At 38.4% G+C, this 20,990-nt stretch overlaps 3 protein-coding genes across 6 annotated transcripts in view; 1 reads left to right on the forward strand and 2 right to left on the reverse strand.

The window, feature by feature from the left end:
- Positions 1–1,577, reverse strand: part of LOC111248919 (uncharacterized) — a 15,954-nt gene extending 14,377 nt beyond the window's left edge. Inside the window, exon 1 of one of the 2 annotated variants that reach the window (XM_086978013.1) lies at positions 1,439–1,577. The gene's annotated coding sequence lies outside the window, so the exon portion shown is untranslated. The remainder of the gene's footprint in view (positions 1–1,438) is intronic. The other variant, XM_086978014.1, reaches the window with a different exon arrangement.
- Positions 1,312–9,294, reverse strand: LOC111248911 (TBC domain-containing protein kinase-like protein). Its single transcript, XM_022802021.2, has 7 exons — positions 7,516–9,294; positions 5,893–6,560; positions 5,430–5,555; positions 3,610–3,762; positions 3,038–3,252; positions 2,307–2,554; positions 1,312–1,818 (listed from the first exon to the last, which is right to left on the reverse strand). Exons 1-7 carry the CDS (start codon positions 8,531–8,533, stop codon positions 1,568–1,570), a joined length of 2,679 nt encoding a protein of 892 aa, XP_022657756.1. The 5' UTR covers positions 8,534–9,294; the 3' UTR covers positions 1,312–1,567.
- A 143-nt stretch (positions 9,295–9,437) lies between these two features.
- LOC111243261 (thymidine kinase, cytosolic-like) overlaps positions 9,438–20,990 on the forward strand; it is a 20,292-nt gene continuing 8,739 nt past the window's right edge. The window contains exons 1-6 of one of the 3 annotated variants that reach the window (XM_086978015.1): positions 9,438–9,456; positions 13,976–14,102; positions 14,254–14,393; positions 15,390–15,597; positions 16,224–16,433; positions 16,652–17,598. In XM_086978015.1, coding sequence (XP_086834141.1) covers positions 14,293–14,393; positions 15,390–15,597; positions 16,224–16,433; positions 16,652–16,735 — 603 coding nt within the window. In that variant the 5' untranslated portion in view covers positions 9,438–9,456; positions 13,976–14,102; positions 14,254–14,292 and the 3' untranslated portion in view covers positions 16,736–17,598. Of the gene's footprint in view, positions 9,457–9,996; positions 10,204–13,975; positions 14,103–14,253; positions 14,394–15,389; positions 15,598–16,223; positions 16,434–16,651; positions 17,599–20,990 lie in introns of those variants that run through there. The other 2 variants (XM_022788537.2, XM_022788527.2) reach the window with 2 other exon arrangements.

Raw genomic sequence — 20,990 nt, forward strand, 5'->3', positions numbered from 1 at the left:
ATGATATATATATATATCTTGACTTAATATGCGACGGCTAAGCCAATAAAGTCGTATCTTTACTTCATTCTCTTAATTCAACGTTGTAATGGATCATTTCACACCTTAACCTATAGCTGTTATATCATTTCGTCCTTTTCGTTGACTACATGTTTACCTCTGAGGTGAATAAAGCAAACGACTAAACGAGACCTCCGTTCATAATTACATCCACTTCTCGTGAGTGTGTCTACACGCACTTGTGATATCACATCTAAAAGTGCTTAACTTCACCAAACAGTTAATTGAAAAATTAACGAATTGAGAATGAAAATAACAATCCAAACATATGAACAAAATAAGGACTATAATTCGTTTAACGACTTTTAATTCCATCATTAATTAGATCTAGTTTTAATATAACCCACCCTATCCTATACCGTATTGCCACGTTCTCCACTCGGTGATTTCTATAGTTTCATTCATCTTGCAATCAGATTCAGCACCTCTTCAAACGTTTTACCCCGATAATGATTTGCCACAGAAAGGTAAGTTCCATTACGATCTCGAATCCCTATCGGATCGAAACATACACTCTTAAGCTATTGCTAGACTAACATTTACTTTCATCACATGTAAAATACGCAACTAGAAGTTTATGATCGACGAAAAGTTGGTGATTTTGTATCACGTTTTCTTTTTCCATGCACTTTTTGAGAGCGAGCTTGAATTACGATGTTCAGCAATAAGACCATCAACCGAACTACATCTCCCCATAATAATGTACATGCCTCGTAGTAGGTTGTCCACTGGGATGGCCTTAAAGCATCGTAATGCTATTTTACTGCTGGGTATGTGCTTGCCGCAGATCTTCTGTTCATACAAATCGTTGAGGAGAGGCATCGAACGCATCACACTATTGAAAAGTTCAAGGGTGAACTCTACCTATGTTATACTAGGTCAATAGTAACCCACGATGTTGGATCATGGTTTGTTTCACATAGGCTTGAGTTCCTCATGTTCACGTATTTTTAAACACATTATGCGCACAAGTAAGGCATATAAGAAAGCCCACATGATTTCAGTCCAAAGAGTTCACTTCTTTGGAAATTATTACACTATGTCGATTTGACCCCTGATTTCCAGTTGAATTAGTATGGCAACTTCGCCTATAAGAGTAAGTTTCCGTCAGACCTATAATCTCAGAATAATACTCATTTGCCAAGTAATGCGACGTTTAGAATTAAATTAAGCAATACTTACTAGTAAGGGCCATCTTCTGTCAGGCTACAATATTTCATCTTGAAAAATTAGCCTAGATAAAAACATCACTTCTAACAGCTTCAGCCAATTTTATGTGCGGCTATTTTATGTTTCCACTAGTTCATTCAAGCATGCAAGATTTGCAAGTACGTCGCGAGCTCTCCTTCAGCAACGGTCGACTTAGATGACATCCTACCTGAAAAGCCTCTTACTCTTTCTCGGTCCTTGATTTTCCCGACTTGACGTCCGCACTACAGTGAAAACATTCACAGGCCTTTAAAATTTACCATAATCCTCTTCTTACTGCTGGTGCCGGCGTGTGCAGTCAGTAGAGGCAAATTGGAGGGGCCATTCGTGATTTCAATTGTTGCGGATGTGCATCAAGTATGGCGACATGGGGGAACTCCAGTGTCACGAGCTGATTTGCCACTTTTCGCCTATCGTCTTCGCTGCCCACAAGCACAATCATATGACCTCGATGTGCTGCTACTGCTGATGCCTCCGCACAAGATGCCAATTTGCCCTCCGCGGTGAATGCTGTAGCGCTTGGCATGCTGACTGCCCCCCGAAGGCAACCTGTAACATCGAGTAAAAAGAAGAATAAGATACTCGGTGCTTATAGTCTTTGGATGTGACCAACAGGGGATTTTTTCACCAACACGATCTTTATTTCAACTATTTGGAAAGCAATCTATCAAAAAAATTTTTAAAAAATCATCCTGCTGTTTAGAGCTGTAAGGTTACACCAGATCTACATGGCCATATAGATAAGGACAAAATAAACAATTTTTTTAGCTTTTTTGTGTGCAACTAATTACAATAATAGTATTTTTCTTTTAATAGTAAACCAATAATTTACCACGAACATATTTGCAGAAAGACATTGGTTCGTAATATTTTATGCAACTAAACTGCATGCACTGCACCGGTTCTAAGAAATGCAATTTAATGTGTCTGCTAGGCCTATAACTTGCAAATTTAGGTCCCTATCTCTAATTTTTCAAACAAAATTTAAAACCTACAGAGATCTGATTTTTAAAATTATAGAAGATTTACGCATCCACCTTCAAGAAACTCTCCCTTCGGTCGTACATCAAGTACAAGCACGCGTTCCCTTGGAACATCTCTTATAGGGATTTGCCCTTGCGCTGGCCGACTTCGTCCTCGACCTGATTGTTCCCTGGAATCTCCTCGATTGCCACCTGCCATTGCTGCGAAAAAGTCTTCAGTCGATATTCGAGGACTTAACTCTTCACGTAGAGTTTCGAGCGATAACGGCGTCATACCCATCATTGGCTTGCGCGAATGGGACCTGCAACGTTTTGAGAACTGACATTTATTTGTTTATAGTATACTTTTCACCAATCGGTTCAACTCATAAATGTAACCTACAGCTAACTTATATATCTTACACTGCACTCCATAAAAATTAGAATGTTGTTTAAAAAACATATTTTATTGCAGCCGGTAAGATAATTCAGCTTCGGAATTTAGAGCTCCTTAACTTTAGCAGCCATATCAATTTTTATAGAATTTACGGAATTTTTATAGAGATCACGGAATTTTATTTACTGTTATTGCATTCACTATCGCATACTGACTCATAGATGCCTTGCCATTACGATACTAACAGTCGAGAAAATCGGGCCGCCATACATCACATTTTACAATGGCCCAGTTTAAAATTCCTGTGCTCATGCTCAAATCTATTAGGAGCACAATGACACTCTGTAGGCAATGTATCGCTACCAGCTAATGTTAGGGGTCTAAGGTTAACATGACGTAAGATACGAACCGATAGCAAATACTTGGTGGAGTAGCATCAAAAATGTGCACAGCATCACACACAAGCCTCTCAGTGTCTAATTCTGGCATGTCGGTGAACGTTAAGATGCACTCGTTGAAGCCAAACGTTAACAATTGTTCACGTAACTGTCGAAGGATCGCAACGCCCACGCATAATGGGAAGGCCTCTCCTCGAAGAAGTAATGCATCCCACAGGTGATATATCTACAGGAGGAAAAGTATGAATGAATGAAAATTCTGTTAAAAACGATGTAGTTTTATAAGTTGAATAGTAAAACTTGAAAATTTATTAATCCTCTTAAATACGGAGAGGGAAATATCGCTATGGAAAGTAAGAAAAAACTGTTTTGTCAAATTAGTGAAAAATCTTGACTACTAACACTAAAGGAAAGCCACTAGCTTATCCTCGTTTTAAATTAACTACAAAACGTATAGCTCAATTTTCGACGTTGTGAATTCTGCGTACAAACATAAAAGTAATAGTATTTACGATCTGTTGTATGCAAACTATTGTAATTGATCATTATTGTTACTTAAAGAGTCAAACTGCATGATCTGTACCTTGTGTAGGGGGAACACGTGAGTATACATAGTGAGGAACCATGGAATCGCATAAAGATCAGGTATGAACTCTTCCCGCTGAAGATGTAAAAATAGGGTTGGATCATGATAGCCTACAAGCCTAGAGAATACTGCCAAGTACTCCTTTATCACCTGAAATTTTCCCACGAAGGCCCTTATTATTGTATGTAAGGTCATTCTAGGACTTGACACATAAAAGTGGAACAAACACCCTATGAAAATAGAAATATCACATGAAGCAGAGCCTAGACACACAAATGTAAAGTAACATAAGCAGAGTATACTGAACTAGTTTACCCATGAATAGTTTGGAATAAACTGTGCTAAATACATGCTTTGCCGATTGAACTGCCTTCGTATTCTCATTAAGGCCTATTTTGATGCCTCCTGTACTGCTCACAAACTCCCTAGTATTATTTTGACAATTTCGAGTTAAAAAGCATTGTCCCTTTCACACCAAAAAGGGCATATACATTATGGCTTCAAATAGTTTATGGTACTCACAGAAGATCGTAATTATAGATACACACATTTCGTGTAAGGCGTTCGGAGGCCGGCCATACTAACCGACAACGCTATTCTAATGAATTCAGCTTTTGTAATGGCTTTAAGCACAATGAAATATCTATTTCTCATCTTGTTTAGTTTAGACTGCGAAACATTTGGCCCGTTATAGCTAACCCGTAGCTTAACCACTGACACGCACGATAAAGGCGATCAACGGCAACTGCGCATTATCTACATCTAAGAAGCAGAGCGATCCATATCTGCAGAAATCAACTTTTTACACTTCCAAAAACGTTCGTTAGTTTCTAAAAATGAGACTCCCATACTGGGAAATCCCACAGAAGTTTCCATAAAAAACTGATTTTTTCTTGTCCCACTGTGTGATAACAACATCCTCAATGACCGCACTAAACAAGGCGGAGGTCAGGCATGGCATTAATTTCATGTTCTAAGTCAGCTTGTCTCAATATATGGAAGCGGTTAAAAAATATCCTAATTTAAGTAATGTCGTGGCTTCGTAAACAACGTCGTAGGAAATAGAACACGTCTACTATTGGTTAAAGAGTTCAGGCCAGCATTTAACAAAAAAATATTCTTTACAAGGTGTCTAACTACTATGACCTATGTGACGACACCTGGCTAGATCAACAGGATCGACTGTAAATATGCTACCCGTAAATCATAATCTTAGAGCAGTTGCTGGAAAGTAACAACTTCTTCAATCTCCTATTAAACCGCACTAGATAATATATACTAAATATTGTAAGTTAAATAAATATGCTATTACAATACTTAGAAACCCGCTGTTCTGTTGCGTATGCTGTATATATGTGCTCATTAGCGATGGCGATATTGGCAGAACTCGGAAAAGTTATAGAAGAAGAAAAATAGATACTGCGCAGATTTAGTAGGAGCGACTTATTAATATAGCGTATATAAAGAACTGAATTATATTTTCGGGAAATTCGTCATTATGGGCTTCATTTCACGAAGCTCCAAATTGGCAATATATATATAGAATCTACAGACGCCGATAATAAGTAGGATTTCCTCAGCTTTGCCATCCAGGTTTGATAATGCCGTTGAATATGGCTTCAGACGACTGACTTCAAGCTAAAAACAAAGTATTAACGCCAACAGTCAAATATACACCGTGTTACGTGTTACTAGCTAAAGAAAAAGGTCCTATCGTGCACAAAGCTACAAAATAGCAAACAAGGCACGATACGTAAGCGAATGATTCATTTAATAAATAATGGTGCCTTTTACTAGAGAATAAATGAAGAACTTACCAGTGAATTGTCCTGTAAAAAAAACTTATGAAGGTACTTGTCGACGAAACGTGAGAGGCATTGATAGGCCAGTGCTTCGTTGTTGAAGTGTAGACTAAGGAACGGGGCACAAAGCGAGTCGAGGCCCTAAATACACAATAAACGTTTTGATTGATAACGGATAATAATAGACAGCGGTAAATAGTACAGGCTCAGTAAGCAAGCCTTCTTTATTTTATTTTGTGTAACATATCACATTCGTCTACGAAAAATCAATTTTAGTAGAAATAATAAAAGATTTCTAATAGCTATTCTTTCATACTAAATTAGCAGCGTTAATCCTATTTGTTTTTAAGATAACGTTATCTTTTTTTTAACGTTAAAAAAGTTGAATGCCAAATTAGGGCTCTCCTTATAATCACACGTACTTACCCCTTGACCTATTTGTACCTGATCTAATGTAATAGTTATAGAGGAAACATACCTGCCAATAGACATATTGCGGGTGAGAGGCGACCCACGCCTTGAGCAGTCTACGAAACTTAGCATGCGCCGTGGGCGAACTAAGCAGCGGGTCGTATTGATGACAACGAGGAATGTCCACATCAATTTGACGGTCCATCGAAGAGGCACTGTGCTTATCCACCTCAGCAAACTCTGCCTGATAATCACCCTGAGCGCCAAGAAGGGCTGCCCACACGTGACCTCGAAAGTATGGTGGAATATCGGTCTCTGCCTCCAACCGAATACTTCGACCTGTTAGTGGATAGAGCTCAACTAATTGCCGAAAACGGAACATTCGCCGGATCTGATAATCCATATCGCGTTCGCGAATAACTAGCGGAAGTTCCGAAGCCGTCTTTGTCGTGAAACTCTCGGATCGGCTGCGATCACCTGCTCTGCTAGTACCGCGGTATTCCTCGTAGAGGATGCTGATCGAATTGAGCATGATGTCCGGATCCACCGATTTGAGTCGCTCACGAAGGGGCTCCATAGGAAGACGAAGAACTGTGTCGCGATAAAAGTATGATGAGTCCCGGCTCGCACCGCAATCTTCACCTTCGAGTAGTGTCAGCTTTGGCAAGCCGAAGATGGCAGCTTTACTTCGAATATAATCTCGCTGTTTTGAAACTTCGGCAAGCGCGTCTCCGCCTGTGAACACACTCGACGCAAGTATAGTGCCGTCGCTTAGATGATCTTGTCTAAGAAAGTTATCAGATAGCATAGAAACGACATAGGCTCTATTTTTGATTAATAGTTTAAACCCAGAATATAATTCTGGTCTGAAATTAGCCTCGACTACTACCACAGTCAGTACCATCTTATATACCATCAATATAATCATAATTGTGTTATAGCTTTGATTTTTTTTGTTTTTTTTTTTAATATTTATCTAAAGATTGATGATTTTGAAAATTTTTCCTAGAGGAGCAAAGGATCCTGATATCTTATAGAGTAGCAATCAATCAAGGTACAGGTATATGTAGCAGCAAGTTACTTAAGTGACGACAGTGAGTGAGAGTGGTGATAAACACAGCATTTTAATCCGCGTGTTTATATTTATTTCTAAGAAGCTCTTTATACCTCGAAATTATTGCAGAATACGCGTAGGCATCGATTTCTTGGGCTACCTTTATAAAATAAGTTCCCTCGATTTACGAAGTCCAACGTCTCGCAAGAAAATGCGATGAACCAAGTGTTATATAGTTGAGCCCAGCATTAAAGCTTGTTAGTTGATCCGTTAGATGATTAAATTTAATTTTTCAATTACTATTAGAAATGTCTGTTTCTAAACCTTTCTTTTTCATCATTCGTATGAAATCAATGTTCCTGTTAGAAAAAATACCTACATGCTGTTAACTAACTTCTCTTTTGTTAAGCTTCTAGCTGATTCGGCGTTAAAACCCAAATACAGCTTAATCAGGAATATTGGCAAGGGGCTTAGAATGAATCTTCGAGGCTAGAAAACAAACGTAAAATAAAGTCTTTTAAGCATGTAGCACAATGGCTGACTAATGTGGACCAAATCACTATAAAATCATGTTATAATCTAGCAATACATGTTATTGTATTAATTAACAATTAATCGTTTTATTTCTATACGCACCTGTCAGTCTCCAGAAATAGTACAATTCGTGCACGTTGAGAACCTCCCACGCTTTTGGCAATTGTGAACTGTTGCTAATACGTTCCTCCGCTTGATCACTTCCAGAACCAATCAATTCATGTGGAGGCAGGCCCTTCCGGGGCCGTGTCAGCAAATCCACTTGAATATCGCAATAAGCGTGCGCAAGAAGCTCATCTGACGAAGGCCGTTCACTAAGCGCAACTGTTAGACAGGCCTCAATCGTATCACGCACGTCTTCTTTCAAACACAGATACTCGTAGACGAGCTTATGAGCTTCGAGAATACACATCACCGGTTTTTCGCTCGAAGCACATTTAAGCACCAAACGAATCTGTTCCTCAAGATCGAAGTTGAGAAGCTCCTTCCGTAGCGCCAACTCTAGCAAAATAATTCCAAGAGACCAGATGTCCGTCTTAGGCGAATGTACCCCATTCCTATCAAGTAGAACCTCGGGTGGCAGATACTTCGGTAAGCCAATAGGGAATGGCACACAAGCCCCGTACTCTGTCACGTAATAGGTGCCATAATTGGAAAGTTTTACATGCAAAGAGTCCGTTAGCTGAATACTTTGTAGGGACAAAGTGTGGTGTACGAGCCCTCGCGAATGTACGTATGCAAGAGCGTGCAAAGACTCGACAAATACCCGTCGTACAATCTGCGTATAATCCTCTCGGCCATCGAAGTGCGCGAAGCTGTGTATCTCAGCTATCGGACTCCGCTCAGACGCGAGCAGTCGGCGGCAGTTGCGCTCGTAGTACTCACATACAATGACGACCCGTTCATGTTTACCGCGCTGCAGATCGAGATAGGCAGCCAGGCAGGGGTGTGTTAAAGTTTTCAGTAGCTGGAATCGGCCGAGTATGCGCACTGAGTTCGGTGTGAGTGGCAGGCCATTATTTCCGCAGGTGTTGCGAGCATGAGGCGATGCAAGAAACGAGTGCACTGCCAACGAGAGGCCGGGAGAGGCCAATGGGGCGGGGTACTGGACAGCGGCCATTATAGAACACCGGACGAAAAACCGCCGTCACCGGATTAGTGGAATTAACCACCTGTCGTTGACAAAAAAACAATAGAGCACCGGCGCCGCATTTTGTCTGTTCGCTATGAAACTTTCACCAACTACTGGTCATTACTCTACCGTTCAGTCATACTGTAGGACTGAGCTGTCATTACACCAAAACTCACGATGGTAGTAAAGACAAAAACTCCGCACAGCAAATTTATGTTGTGTGTTAATAGTTAAGACAAACAAAAGCAGGCAACACGTACTTTACCTAGCCAGCCAACAGCTAAGCAATACCGCTACAGGCGCTCCTATATTTGCAATAAACCCCACAGAGTGAATTACCGCGAGTGGGAGAGAAGTTGTCTACTACCGTACAGGCGGAAAACAATAATAGACGGCACCTTCCGTCATAGGCACCATCAACAAGCAGATTTTAAAGACGATGACAGCACTAGCAGTCAGGGTAGTGTCTAGTTTTATTCTCTGGTCATTATTGGCTCATTGCGGTATGACCATTGCCCCGCCACGAATAGAGCAGCTTTAGGTCTGCCAATGTTCTCTGGCGCTAGAGCAATCGGATCTTATTGTTGTCATATGACACTTTGGCGAAGGCCTAAACTAGAAGCTCAGCTGCCGCCAAACCCATCTATAGAAGCTTTGTGACGGCGCTAAGCTGATTGCGGTAAAACAAACGGTACTAGGTAAAATTTTCGAGATTTACGCCGGGTGGAGCCGTTAAAGAAATATCCCCGAGGTTCAAGCACGAAAAGAAATACGTCTACCCAAGAGCGCCTCATTGGTGCTTACGAATAGTCAGAACTCACTAATGTCGGATGTAGCTGACCGCCGGACACAGGATGATTCAAAACTGCACTCATAAAAAAGCGTATTTATAATGTGATCTTTTTCCTTAGGTAAGGATTTAATTAACAACATAATTAATTTCAGTTTTTGTATGAGATATAATAACTTCTTAACTAAATTTAGTGTTTTGATTGCAAAAATCTTTGACCAAATCAGTTGTTGGATAATGTTGTAGCTTCTATTCTTGCAACATTGCTTGATTCGATCTGAATTACTTAAATAAGTTAGCTCTTTTTAACAGCATATAGTTACAGCCATGCGCAGTGACTAATTTATAGTAATGTTGGAAATAACTAAAACTTTTTTAAGTTAGTAACTTGAACTATCACGAATTTCACTGGAGAAAACTTGTTTAAAATAGACGTTCTCATTAAGCTTTGGTAGCCCACATAATGTCAATGCCATTGAATAATGCACTACGCATGGTTACATATGATTCTATTTATATTGCACTGAATAAACAATTCGCTTTTTTGTCAAGTACCTAATGGAATACCGCCAAACGGGTTCAAGGAAGACCAGTTTCAATGCTCCCTAGTCGCATATACATATTCAACCTACCGTAGCCGTTTCCTCTTAGAACTATCGTAGTGGTTTCGATTTCATATGGCGGGCAAACGCACGCCACTCCGATAGCTCGGATATTCTATAAACTTCCCCCAACACTTATACTGTGTTTATGAATTCTATCATTTTTAAAGTTATTGTTTTGTGAAACCAAAAAAACTCGCCGTATAAAAACAGTTTTCAACAGCTATTTAGAAGTTCTTCTTCGTTTTCCATCTACGTAGAGAAACGTGAGCAGAACAGTCTGACATATACATGTGCTATTTTTTTTTAATGATCAGCCGAATTTTCTAGCGCCTTTTTATAATTGTGCCACGCTTCAGTCTAGATGCTGGTGTTCTTCCTGCTTGAAATGATAATTTCAGTCCAATTATTTCATTGCGGACACTTTATCGTGATAAACGTTTATCGAAGAGAATGGGGCAGTAGCACTTTGATTTAAGAGCATGTCATACAAATTTGATTCCAGAGTAATTCTTGAAGGGTCAGGAAGAACTTCTGTTTAAGTCGAAAAACTGTGTGTATCTTTTTATAATAAAAAAAAATATATATATATATATAAATAAAAATACAAATAAATAAATGTTTCACCATCTTAAGCCCATCTTAGGAAGAGTCAAGGGGAAATCAAACCTATGAGTGGAAATCATTAAGGGTTTCGGCAGCAATTGGTTAGCAACACAGAAATATTTGTCTGTTTCATGTTAGTATTTGGTGTGGCCAAAAAATAGTGGCACCTTTTAAATCAAAATCAACTTGTTTTTATCATAAAAGCAATGTTTTGGTATCTGATGATGATTATCAAGTTCTTTGTCGCAGCAAAGTTACGCATCCCTGGTGGCATTTGATGTTGTTACTTTCTTTGTCGTCAGTTGGATCAGACAGATTTGTTGTTGTCGCCGCAGCGGAAGTTGAAATTCATACTACGTAAAGACTTAATTACCTGAGACCAATAGACCTGAGAGTTAAATAGATAATCCGATTTTGACCGCTGAGAGAACCGACAGCAACTGCGAATCAGCGCCGTAACGTACTGGAGGAAACGAAAATTTAACTTATTTGTTTCGCACAACGAAAATTACTTTTTAACACGAGATCTTATGAGTCTCTTGTCCATTTGTTACATTTACTGGAAACAAGATTCTTTAGAGACGAACTTTTTAATCTAAACTTAAATATTATTATATATACTTAGAAGGTGCCCATTAATTGCTTACAAACTACGGAATGATCATCTCTTTGCTTTGAACATATAAACGTATAATTAGGTCGTTTGTCGTTTCCCTAAACAGCGAGCCATTAGTGCCCTGGAAAGGTAGCTGGAAATGCTGAACGCTCCCCCTCGCTCCAAAGTCAATATGGTTAGCAGGCAGCGATTACCATTTGCTTTGAGCGCAGCAACCTCAGCTTTAAATCTGCCTGATGTCAGTTTCGACAAGCCTAGTCGCTTAGGGCTGCCTCTGTGCCCTTGCCTTAACGTTCAGTTTTTCTGAGAAAGATATGAATGTCATCATAGTTTGTTGTGCTCCTTTGTGACAATGCTCGGACAATCTTTGCCCCGACTGGCGACATTTGGAAAGCTGTATCAATCATTTGTTTACTCGTTGGCACATCTCAGCCCTTTCGCTAAATCTGGGATTGTGAATTGATTCTCAGTAGTATTGGTCATAAAGGTCAAAAGTTCGAAATCTCTTACCAAAAATATGTGCAACAGTCTGCGCTCCGCATTGCGACAGGGCTCAGACGTTCAGTGATAGATATGTCCGTTTCTAGATGTTCTAAACGTTTTAGCGAATTAAAGCGCTTTTAGACGCTCTAAAAGCGCGTTAATTCGCTGTTCTTTGAGGAATGCCTGGAAACGTTTGCCTTTTTTTTTAAACAGTTAGGTACTGCTCATAGGACTCGAGTTTGTCTATTTGCTCTGCAAATAGAATATCGAATCGTATCTGCTGATTTATGGGACGCTGTACCAGGACCCATAGGCGGAAAAGCCCTGCTATTCCACCTTATAGGATAGATACGGTTCAAGATCAGTTGTCCTAAGTCCAAATTTTGACAAGCGCACACATACCTCTGGATAAGATTGCTTGACTTTTTTTTTGTATAGCCTCTAGGTTGATGCGCACTTCGGAGATGATAGCACCTAGCGATTTACGATCATCGTTTTTATTGATCTTGGTGACAAATTCTTCCCCTTGCATGGTTTGCTGCAGCTTACAGACCCATCCTTATGAATTAAGTCTATGCTTTGCACCAGAGCCCATAAGACTGGGGTGTCGGCCGTATTTAGTGTCAGTAGCCCAGAGTGACCTCGTTGGTCGTCTGCAGTTTTTCTCCCTAATGGTTCTATAGGACAAAAGTTAGAAATTTGTTTGTCCTTCGTGAGGAGACCAAGATTAGCAAGCCCGGAATATTTTGCGAGGTCCGCTCATCGAAGACAAGACTAAGAAGCTTGCCCGCTGCAAGTTGATTTTTAAGTTCTGTGACAACTTGATACTAGACCCTTTGTCTTATGTTGCTCGTATCGGACGATATCATAGCTCAACAAAATTGGCAGTACTCATGCTGGTAGATATAAATCTGCATGATGTTTCTGTAGTTTTTAAATAGAGTAGCTTTTATTTTATCTTATTTGATGCAAAGGACGAGATGCGAAAATCGGTCATTTCTTTCCATTAATATCTAACCGTGAATACTAAATCAACAGTTTAAGGACAAGCATTTATCGTTTCTTCCAATTGCCAGCTCTCAACGGGTGGAATAAGTGAAACAAGCAGAAATTTGGTAAATCCTGTGTTAAATAATGATAATACAATTATTAATAATAATCACAATAATAATACACATTTCATCATAGAACAAACGAAAAAATTTCATATTTACTTAGTGCTGCTATGTGGACAAAAAAAAGTTACTTACTTACCGTTGTGGTGAGTAATCGTCGTTTAAGTTATGCGTATACTAAAGACGGTATTTCAAACTTTTAAAAACTTTAAAGTAAGCGAGAACAATAATGTTATGCTAGTAATAAGCAGAATTTGTTTCATAGCCGATTTAGGTGATCTGTCTCCTACCAGAGTATGCGAGCAACAGTTGACCAAAAGTATAGAAAAGTACTATAATGAACTAAAATATCATATAAAATTATAAAAAAATGTATACCCGATGACCTTTATTAAGATATGTATGTATTATAAATACTACTTCAACGTCTCACGAGCGTTTGATAATCCAACGATCAGATTTTTGGAAAAGTTTACGACGGAGAAATCTTTCATCATTACATGGCAACATAATAAACAGCTAGTAGAAAGTAATCAATAGCAGCATTCGGTAGGAGCTTTTTACCGAGTACTTTATGCGCCTTTCAATAGCACGATTTATAGTGCTCACGGTAGTAAGTGCTTTTCTCAGCGACCAAAAAAAATCGCCGATGTATTGGTAATACTGACTAGTTCTTCCCACAAATTAAATTTCAATTTCTGTGGCACGATTTAAATGACAACAAAGAAATAACTACGACATCAAATGCCGTCAAAGCTACGTACGGCCTGACTGCGTAAAAACATAATAGCTTGTCGGATGCGAAGATACTGATTAGATGACAAAACCGGTTAGATTAGTAAATTCAGCTCTATAAAGCAAAGCTTGTACGTAAGTTCACTGTTTTTTGCTAACGTAGATAGTTTTTGAAATAATAAAAAAATCGAGGAAGTTTATGGTAAAATTTTAACCAGCAGATTTACTGTTTTGCCGTTTTCGCATACTGGCGAAAGCATGGCAGTTACCTTAATTTTAACTAGGCTAGCTATGATAACATTATTACTATTATGTAAGTAAAAATAATAGTAAATAAAATGTAACATAGCAATTCCATAACATACATAAAATAGAACTACCATACAATTGTAAAACTTCAAGTGCTTTAGTATTTTCTAAACATGGGAAAGGCCCTGTGACTGGCAATTCAAAAGAAAACTAATTTTACTGCATTAATTTCAGGAGCTACTTCAAATATGTCTGTGCGATAAAAATACTGTCTTCCTTTTGGCTGAATGAAAGTTTGTTGACGACATAACTTTGTTCGGATGCCTTTGTGAAGAAAGCTGATACCTTTGATCTAAGACAGGTATCACTTTTAACTAATTACGCCCACTGATGTAATGAGAGTACGCCTGTTTATACTCGTAAGAGATTTGAGAGCATACCATTGAAAATATCAGGAATATACTCAAATCGTTCATAATATACCATCATGATTTTGTTCTACGATTTTTTAGGAAAAAGGGTTTGTTAGGGCTGACCACGGGCATATTGGGATGTACATAGAGATGAATGGTACTCGTTTACCTGACGAAAGGAACGGGAACTCCCATGGGCATATTCAACTTGTCCTTGGACCTATGTTTTCTGGAAAGACGTAAGTTTCAAGCAATCGCAGGTAAACGTTATTATTTTTGCTATTACTATTAACTTAAAAGAGGGAACGTCTGTTTTTATGTACGCACGCGTGATCGATCTAAAAGCGGCTTCAGTGCTTGTAGGTTCTTGCGTTTAAAATGACAAGTTTTAAAAAAAACTATATGCGATTTTTCCGTAAAATCCAAAGTAAACTGGAAGAATATGATTTTTTTGTGAAGTCATCTCAACGACAATAGGGAATTTATGGAAGTTCCAAAGATGAAAAAGGCTTGATTTTAGAGCTCCAAAGAACGATTAGGTAGTTGGTGTCCTTAGCAATGTAACGGGATGCATCGAATAATACGGAAGAGAAAAGAGGGAGAAGCACCAAAAGAAAATTCAAATGAAAAAACAAGGGTGGCTGCAACTAATTAAAGGAGGTAGTACAATAGAATGATGAGTTTAGGTCCATAATGCAGACTCCAGCCGTGAAGGTCTAAGCTAACTCCCGTTTAAAGTGCAACAAGTAACAGAGTAATGCTGTGTAATTTCTAGTGTGTACTCCATGTAGGAACCGGACTGTGTGTAACGTAAAGATAACTAGCTAAATAAGTAAGCCTAGGTGTTAGTCGATGTAAATCGGTTAAAAAAACTATCAGTTTTTATTATTTGTATTGTTAATTTTATTTACAGAACTAAGTGCTATAAAGCACACTGCAATAAGTACTACTTACAACCTGGTCAAACTCTACACAACCAAATGTGATTAGCTCTACTATATAAATGTGAATACCACGAATAAAATAGCTTATTTAACAATAGATAAACGAAACTGATCTGTTTCCCTCTTGGTGTATATATATATATATATATGTACGCGAGAACACGTCATTCAATACTTTTCTATTCTGGTCATGCGATCACAATTTCAAAAACTAGCTATGCTAGGAGGAAAAATCCGGTATCGTTCAATATACGTACACCTGCATAAACGCTAACGATCACTAACTTGCAGGACGGAATTGATACGCCGAATGCGGCGTTATAAGATCGCTAATCTACGCTGCCTATTGGTTAAGTATGAGAAAGACGACCGCTACGACGCACAGGACGTAACCACACACGATCACGCCTCGATGGCAGCTATTAAAGCTACAGCACTTATGGACGTTGAGAACGAGGCTAAGAAACATGACGTCATCGGAATTGACGAGGGACAATTTGTTAGTATGAATGTTATTGAGATATTAAGATGAACTAAATAAAATTTTCGTAATGGGCACTACTTGTCTACTACCATATTTACTAGCTTCCAAAAGAATTCGATCATCCTCCTTCTATAAATAGATACCCTGCTACTGTATGGTACCGTTTGTTAACGAACCAGAAGTTCTTTGAGCATTTGATTCTAGATTTGTGCTAACCGTTTCATCTTATGCTGGTCAAAACCCGTGGGGGCCGTGTTTTCGCTAGTTGTGCGGGGTTTTCATGACTAAGATTGTGAAAAATATTTGCCCAACATTTGACATATCACTTCGCTTTATAAACCGCAATATTATGTTGGTTTAACTATTTGCGAAACTATCATCTGTGAGAATCCCATATTTGGAAAATCCGTTTTTTTTTTCTGAAGATCAAAGGCCTATTCGACTATTTGGGCGGATACGAAGGACTGTCAGATACTCTTAGGACCTTAGGAGATATTCACTTCTCTGAAAAGAAATAGACGAATCAACAAAAATATTAAAATGTGCTAAAAGAAATTTCTAACTTTTTTTTTTTTAGCTATCGCGATAAGGCGTTCAACTGTCGTTTTTTTTTTTTGTTGTTTCGGTTTAAAATATTCTAGTTTCCTGACACGGTCGCCTTTGCCGAACGTATGGCAAGCCAGGGCAGAGTTGTAATTGTGGCCGCTTTAGATGGAACTTTCCAACGCAAAGGTTTCGCAAACATACTTGAGCTCGTTCCCCTTTCCGAATCTGTCATTAAGCTTCAAGCTGTTTGTATGATGTGCTACAACGGAGCAGCATTCACCAAGCGTATTGGCAATGAAACAGAGGTACATCTATCATATCCAACTTTCAGATGTAGATGTGCAGTTGAAACATATGTTTCATAATGTATTGTCCTCTCTGTAGTTTTTTTCGTTAACACGAAAGTGTAAAAATTAATGGTTGAAACAAGTGCATTTAGTGATATAGTTTTCAACAGATCAAGGAAATAGAAAGCACATATTTCATTGAGCACGAAACTAATTTCGTTATACTCGTGTTTCAGCTTGAAGTTATCGGTGGTGCGGACAAATACATGGCCGTTTGCCGAATTTGCTACACAAAGGACCCTGCGGATAAAAAAAAGTAGAGATAATAATCAGGCGATCAAGCAAAGCTGATATGGCGTAAAGGTTATTATCGTATCAGTTAGTTACGCATGTATATGACCTAACTACTTTATTAGACTAATGGGTTACTGCAGAAGTTAATCTTTTCGGAGAGGTATACAACCTGCCACATGTTTGAACGGTGAGGGAGATTCAATATAGATTGGATATGTTTATCGGTTTATAATTTGCAGGATCAAGCTTCGAATCTTCTACTTTAGTAAAATAGTCATACCTACATGATTAGAATATTTAATTTTCATGGAGAAAATTGATGCAAAAAGTGACTCAGAATTTAATTTAGAAAATGCGCCTTCCGATGAAGATCTACCTTTGATGAACAGTTGCCCGATTAAAAACGTGCGCATACTGTACAATTAAAAAAGGACGATGGTCAAAAGAGAAATATATTCCCGTTACAAAATTTTACAAGATAACAACATAGTTCAATCGTCGATTAATGCGATAGTAGGCCGATTAATATGTAAATATTATCTTATCATACCGCCTAAATGGACCAGCATGTGCCATGCATTCAATTTTCATTAGCCATATCCCCGCATAGGGGCGATGTTCCAGACAATTTGGTCATACTTCCTCAGGTGTTGACGAGAATCCTCGCATTCTATGATCGAAGCACGACCCTACATGTATTAATTCTATGTCAATCCTAAGAATCCGAGTGTTCCTTTATGTCGTATTCACGTACATACTCTAAGACGTTCATTCAGAATATCTCTTAGCTACAATACGCTGCTCTGATGAGCTACTTCATCGGTAGTAATGTTTTCTCAGCGGAAGAAAATGAATACAACGTATATTTAGTTTAATTATTATTAATTAATTATATGTGAATTTATTTTTGTTCACTTTGGTCAGTCATCATCTTAAGGGAGTCTTTCAAAAGGTATTCTTCGCTTATTTCTTCCGTAGCTTCCAACCTTCGCTACTAGCATCAGCCTTTATCATCGGCTTTCGTTACATTATCATCGTTATCAATACCACTTGTATTACTATGCTTCATTCCTTCGCGTCCCATTCCAATTCGGTCCTCGCGCATATTTCGCCATATTTTTTTAATTTTCCATTTTTCCTTTCGCCATTTTCATGTTCACCTTCTTTTCTTCTGTTTGCTATCATGCTCGATCCTATATTCATTTATGTCTGTATATATTTATATACATCTACGACGGTCTGCCTATTAGTGACTTCATCGGTTCGCGCTCGTCCGATGCTGGATCTCATCACTATTTTCAGTGTGTGTGTGTGTGTGTAAGTGAGTGCTGTTGCTTTGCCGTCGCCGTCGTCAACTGCCTTTCCCCGCATCCGTCTTCGCTGGGCGACATCTTCAAATGTCATGCGTATCCTACTTACGGTTCATTTGAAACCACTAGAAGTCTTTAAGCTTTCTCCACCAATTAAAACCTGTACGACAATTTGTTGTGTTCCATGTAACCAAACGATCTCCACTGGGCCTTTTCACTTTCCCTCCTAAAAGGGTTCACCCGTTCTCCGTTTTCTACGGGTCTGTTAGTATTCCTAAATTCGCTCTGGTCGCGTCGTACTCCAAAACCACGTAAATCACGTAACCGTAAGCGTGACGATTTCAGATTTGTGACTATCGTCTACTTAGTAATGTAATCGTATTAGTATGAGCTGGAGACTAATTAACCCTCACCCCCTGCCTATACGTTTGTATATAATATAGCTATGCTCATGTGTATATATATAACCTTTTCTTTTTTTTTTTTTGCTGTGCTTTACTTTTACATGCACGTTCGTTTCTCCTTTTGTTGATTTTCAGTTATGTTTATTATATGATAATTTTTCAAAAGGGTATTTAGCAATATTATTATCTTTAGTGTCATTTGTCGCGCCGCTATACTGTAATACACGGTTATTTTCATTTTATGCGCACGGTGTGTTTTAGTATTATTTTCTATTATATATCTTTTTATATGGCAACACTCACGTTTTTTCATAAGTGCTGCCGATGATCTGATCGAAATATGCATATACGCATATGCATAAAATCATATGGATTGTATCGCATAAAGTGAGATACGGATACATACATACACGCACGTTTTCAAGACGTGGTTTCAATGCTGTTGTCTATCAGGATTCTCATATCTATGTCCCTTTGTTTTGCTTCAACCCATTTCGAAGGACATAAGAAACGCACGAGCCGTGATAGGACAGCGTATAGTTTTGCGTGAGTACCAGAGATGATTTTGTGTTTTAATAAAATAAGTGACATTCTAGATAAAGTTGAGTACAACGGCTGCGCAATATCTGTCTTATATTTACGCAATTTTCCGTTGTTTGTTTTTATTTATCTTAGCAATTGTTTCTTTTTGTCACACAGTCAATATGTATATATATATTTTTTTTTACTGTGTTAAAGAAACTGGGGGCGGTCTGTTTTCGCGGAGTTAGGTTAAGTCTGCATTAGCTGTTGAGATTTCCGTTTAGACGATATCGGTACACGTATATATATATATAATTTGCTGGCTCGCATAGGTATCAAAACTCTGTGAGAAGTAGAGTACAGATCTTTTTGCATGGTAACTGTTCTTACCCTCAGAACTGGGAAATCGGGGGTTAACTTACGCGATTTTCACTTTTTGCGAGCTATTTACCCTCTGTTATATACCAATATATGTATAGAGCATAATATGTATAGCGTGGTCAAATATCTATCTCTCGCGTTCCTTTTGGTTGGATGTTTCTTTCATTCTGTACAATGGGTAATCGTTACGATAATCGGCAATCCATCCATATTATTATTGTTCCGTATCGAGGTTGGAAATCCTCAATGCTATCTTCCATTGGGTCGCTCGCATCCCCATAATACGGTCAACACACGAATGGCTTAATCAATAATGCATTCATCCATTCAGTCATTTAGCATTATAATCATACCGTTATTGTTAGTGGTAGCTGTTAATTGCTAATAATTTCGTTTTTATCTCACATTATATCATTACCCTTATTTATATAGTTCGTATAATGATTATTATCAATAATAATTTGATTATACCATTATCAATGTTTTACTGTTATGATATTAGTATACATTTACTATGCATCATTGTCCCTTGAATAATATACCCAGCATCTTTCGTCCATAACTGTTTGCCTGCGGAATTTTGCTAGTAGTAATTATAGTTGCGTATGATGTTTGTCATTGTTTATCAATAGGTGAAGGCTGTTGTTTGAGTAACTTCTTCTGCGGCGATGCCTGCATGATCGTATATGCATGTTTGTCTGTGCGTGGATCGCTTGTTTTTTGTTAACTTCCTGTGTATATATATATATATATACCTCTTACAAAAATGAAACGGTTTTAACAAAATATCTTTTCTGCTTGGCTATGTAGTTCAATTGTTATATTGCAGCCCAGCCTCCGAAGATTTACTCGAAAATTTTATACTCGGCTTGTTTTCCGTCCGTTATCCTCCCCATTACAATACAAAAGGCATTCAGTATAGATGTTCGATGTTTGGTGGTACGGATGCAAAAAGTTCATCCCAAAAAGCATTCTTACAAAGCAAGGCTGAAAATAGGGCGAACGAAGATTGTGTTTCAGACCGGATTTTTCATTTTGGGTAAAAGGCGAGTGGACAGATTTCATCTGCTTTAGAAGTAGCTATCGGTAAATATGTAACACTATATACCGCACATACAGGCAGGATACCTTTATTAAATGCTAGAATAATTAAAGGCGTACTTGCTGAAGAACACGGATTAGAAGCGTTTTAACAATGCCGTATGAATGCACTGAATCTTAGCGGGAATAGTACATTTTTTACAGAAGAGAAACTGCACAGTCACGGAAGGCCATGAAAGGGACACTGCGCATATGAAGACTAAATAATGAAACGATGAGAATATAGAAGCTGAGTGTACAAGAAGCAGGGATTTAATGACAGACAAAAGTAATTTGACGATCTAGTGAAGCGGTGACAGTGGTTAACTAATGAGAGCAGAAATTAATAGTTCCGTTTGATTTGTTACATGTCGCATTTACATTGGTCTTTCAAGATTAAAAAACTTGGTATAAAAAATTAGACAGTTGAAACAACGGAGCGTACAATATCTTTGCTTGAAGTGCCCGCCTATTCCATGAGACTCGTATGCAAAGTTCTAACAAATGACCTTCTGTTCCTACATTTCTAAACGAACTTGTTCTTTCTCTCTCTCTCTCTCTCTCTCTCTCCATATATATATATA

Source organism: Varroa destructor, unplaced genomic scaffold (genome assembly GCF_002443255.2).
Source record: "Varroa destructor unplaced genomic scaffold, Vdes_3.0 BEIS01000001.1, whole genome shotgun sequence".
Taxonomy (NCBI): Eukaryota; Metazoa; Arthropoda; class Arachnida; order Mesostigmata; family Varroidae; genus Varroa; species Varroa destructor.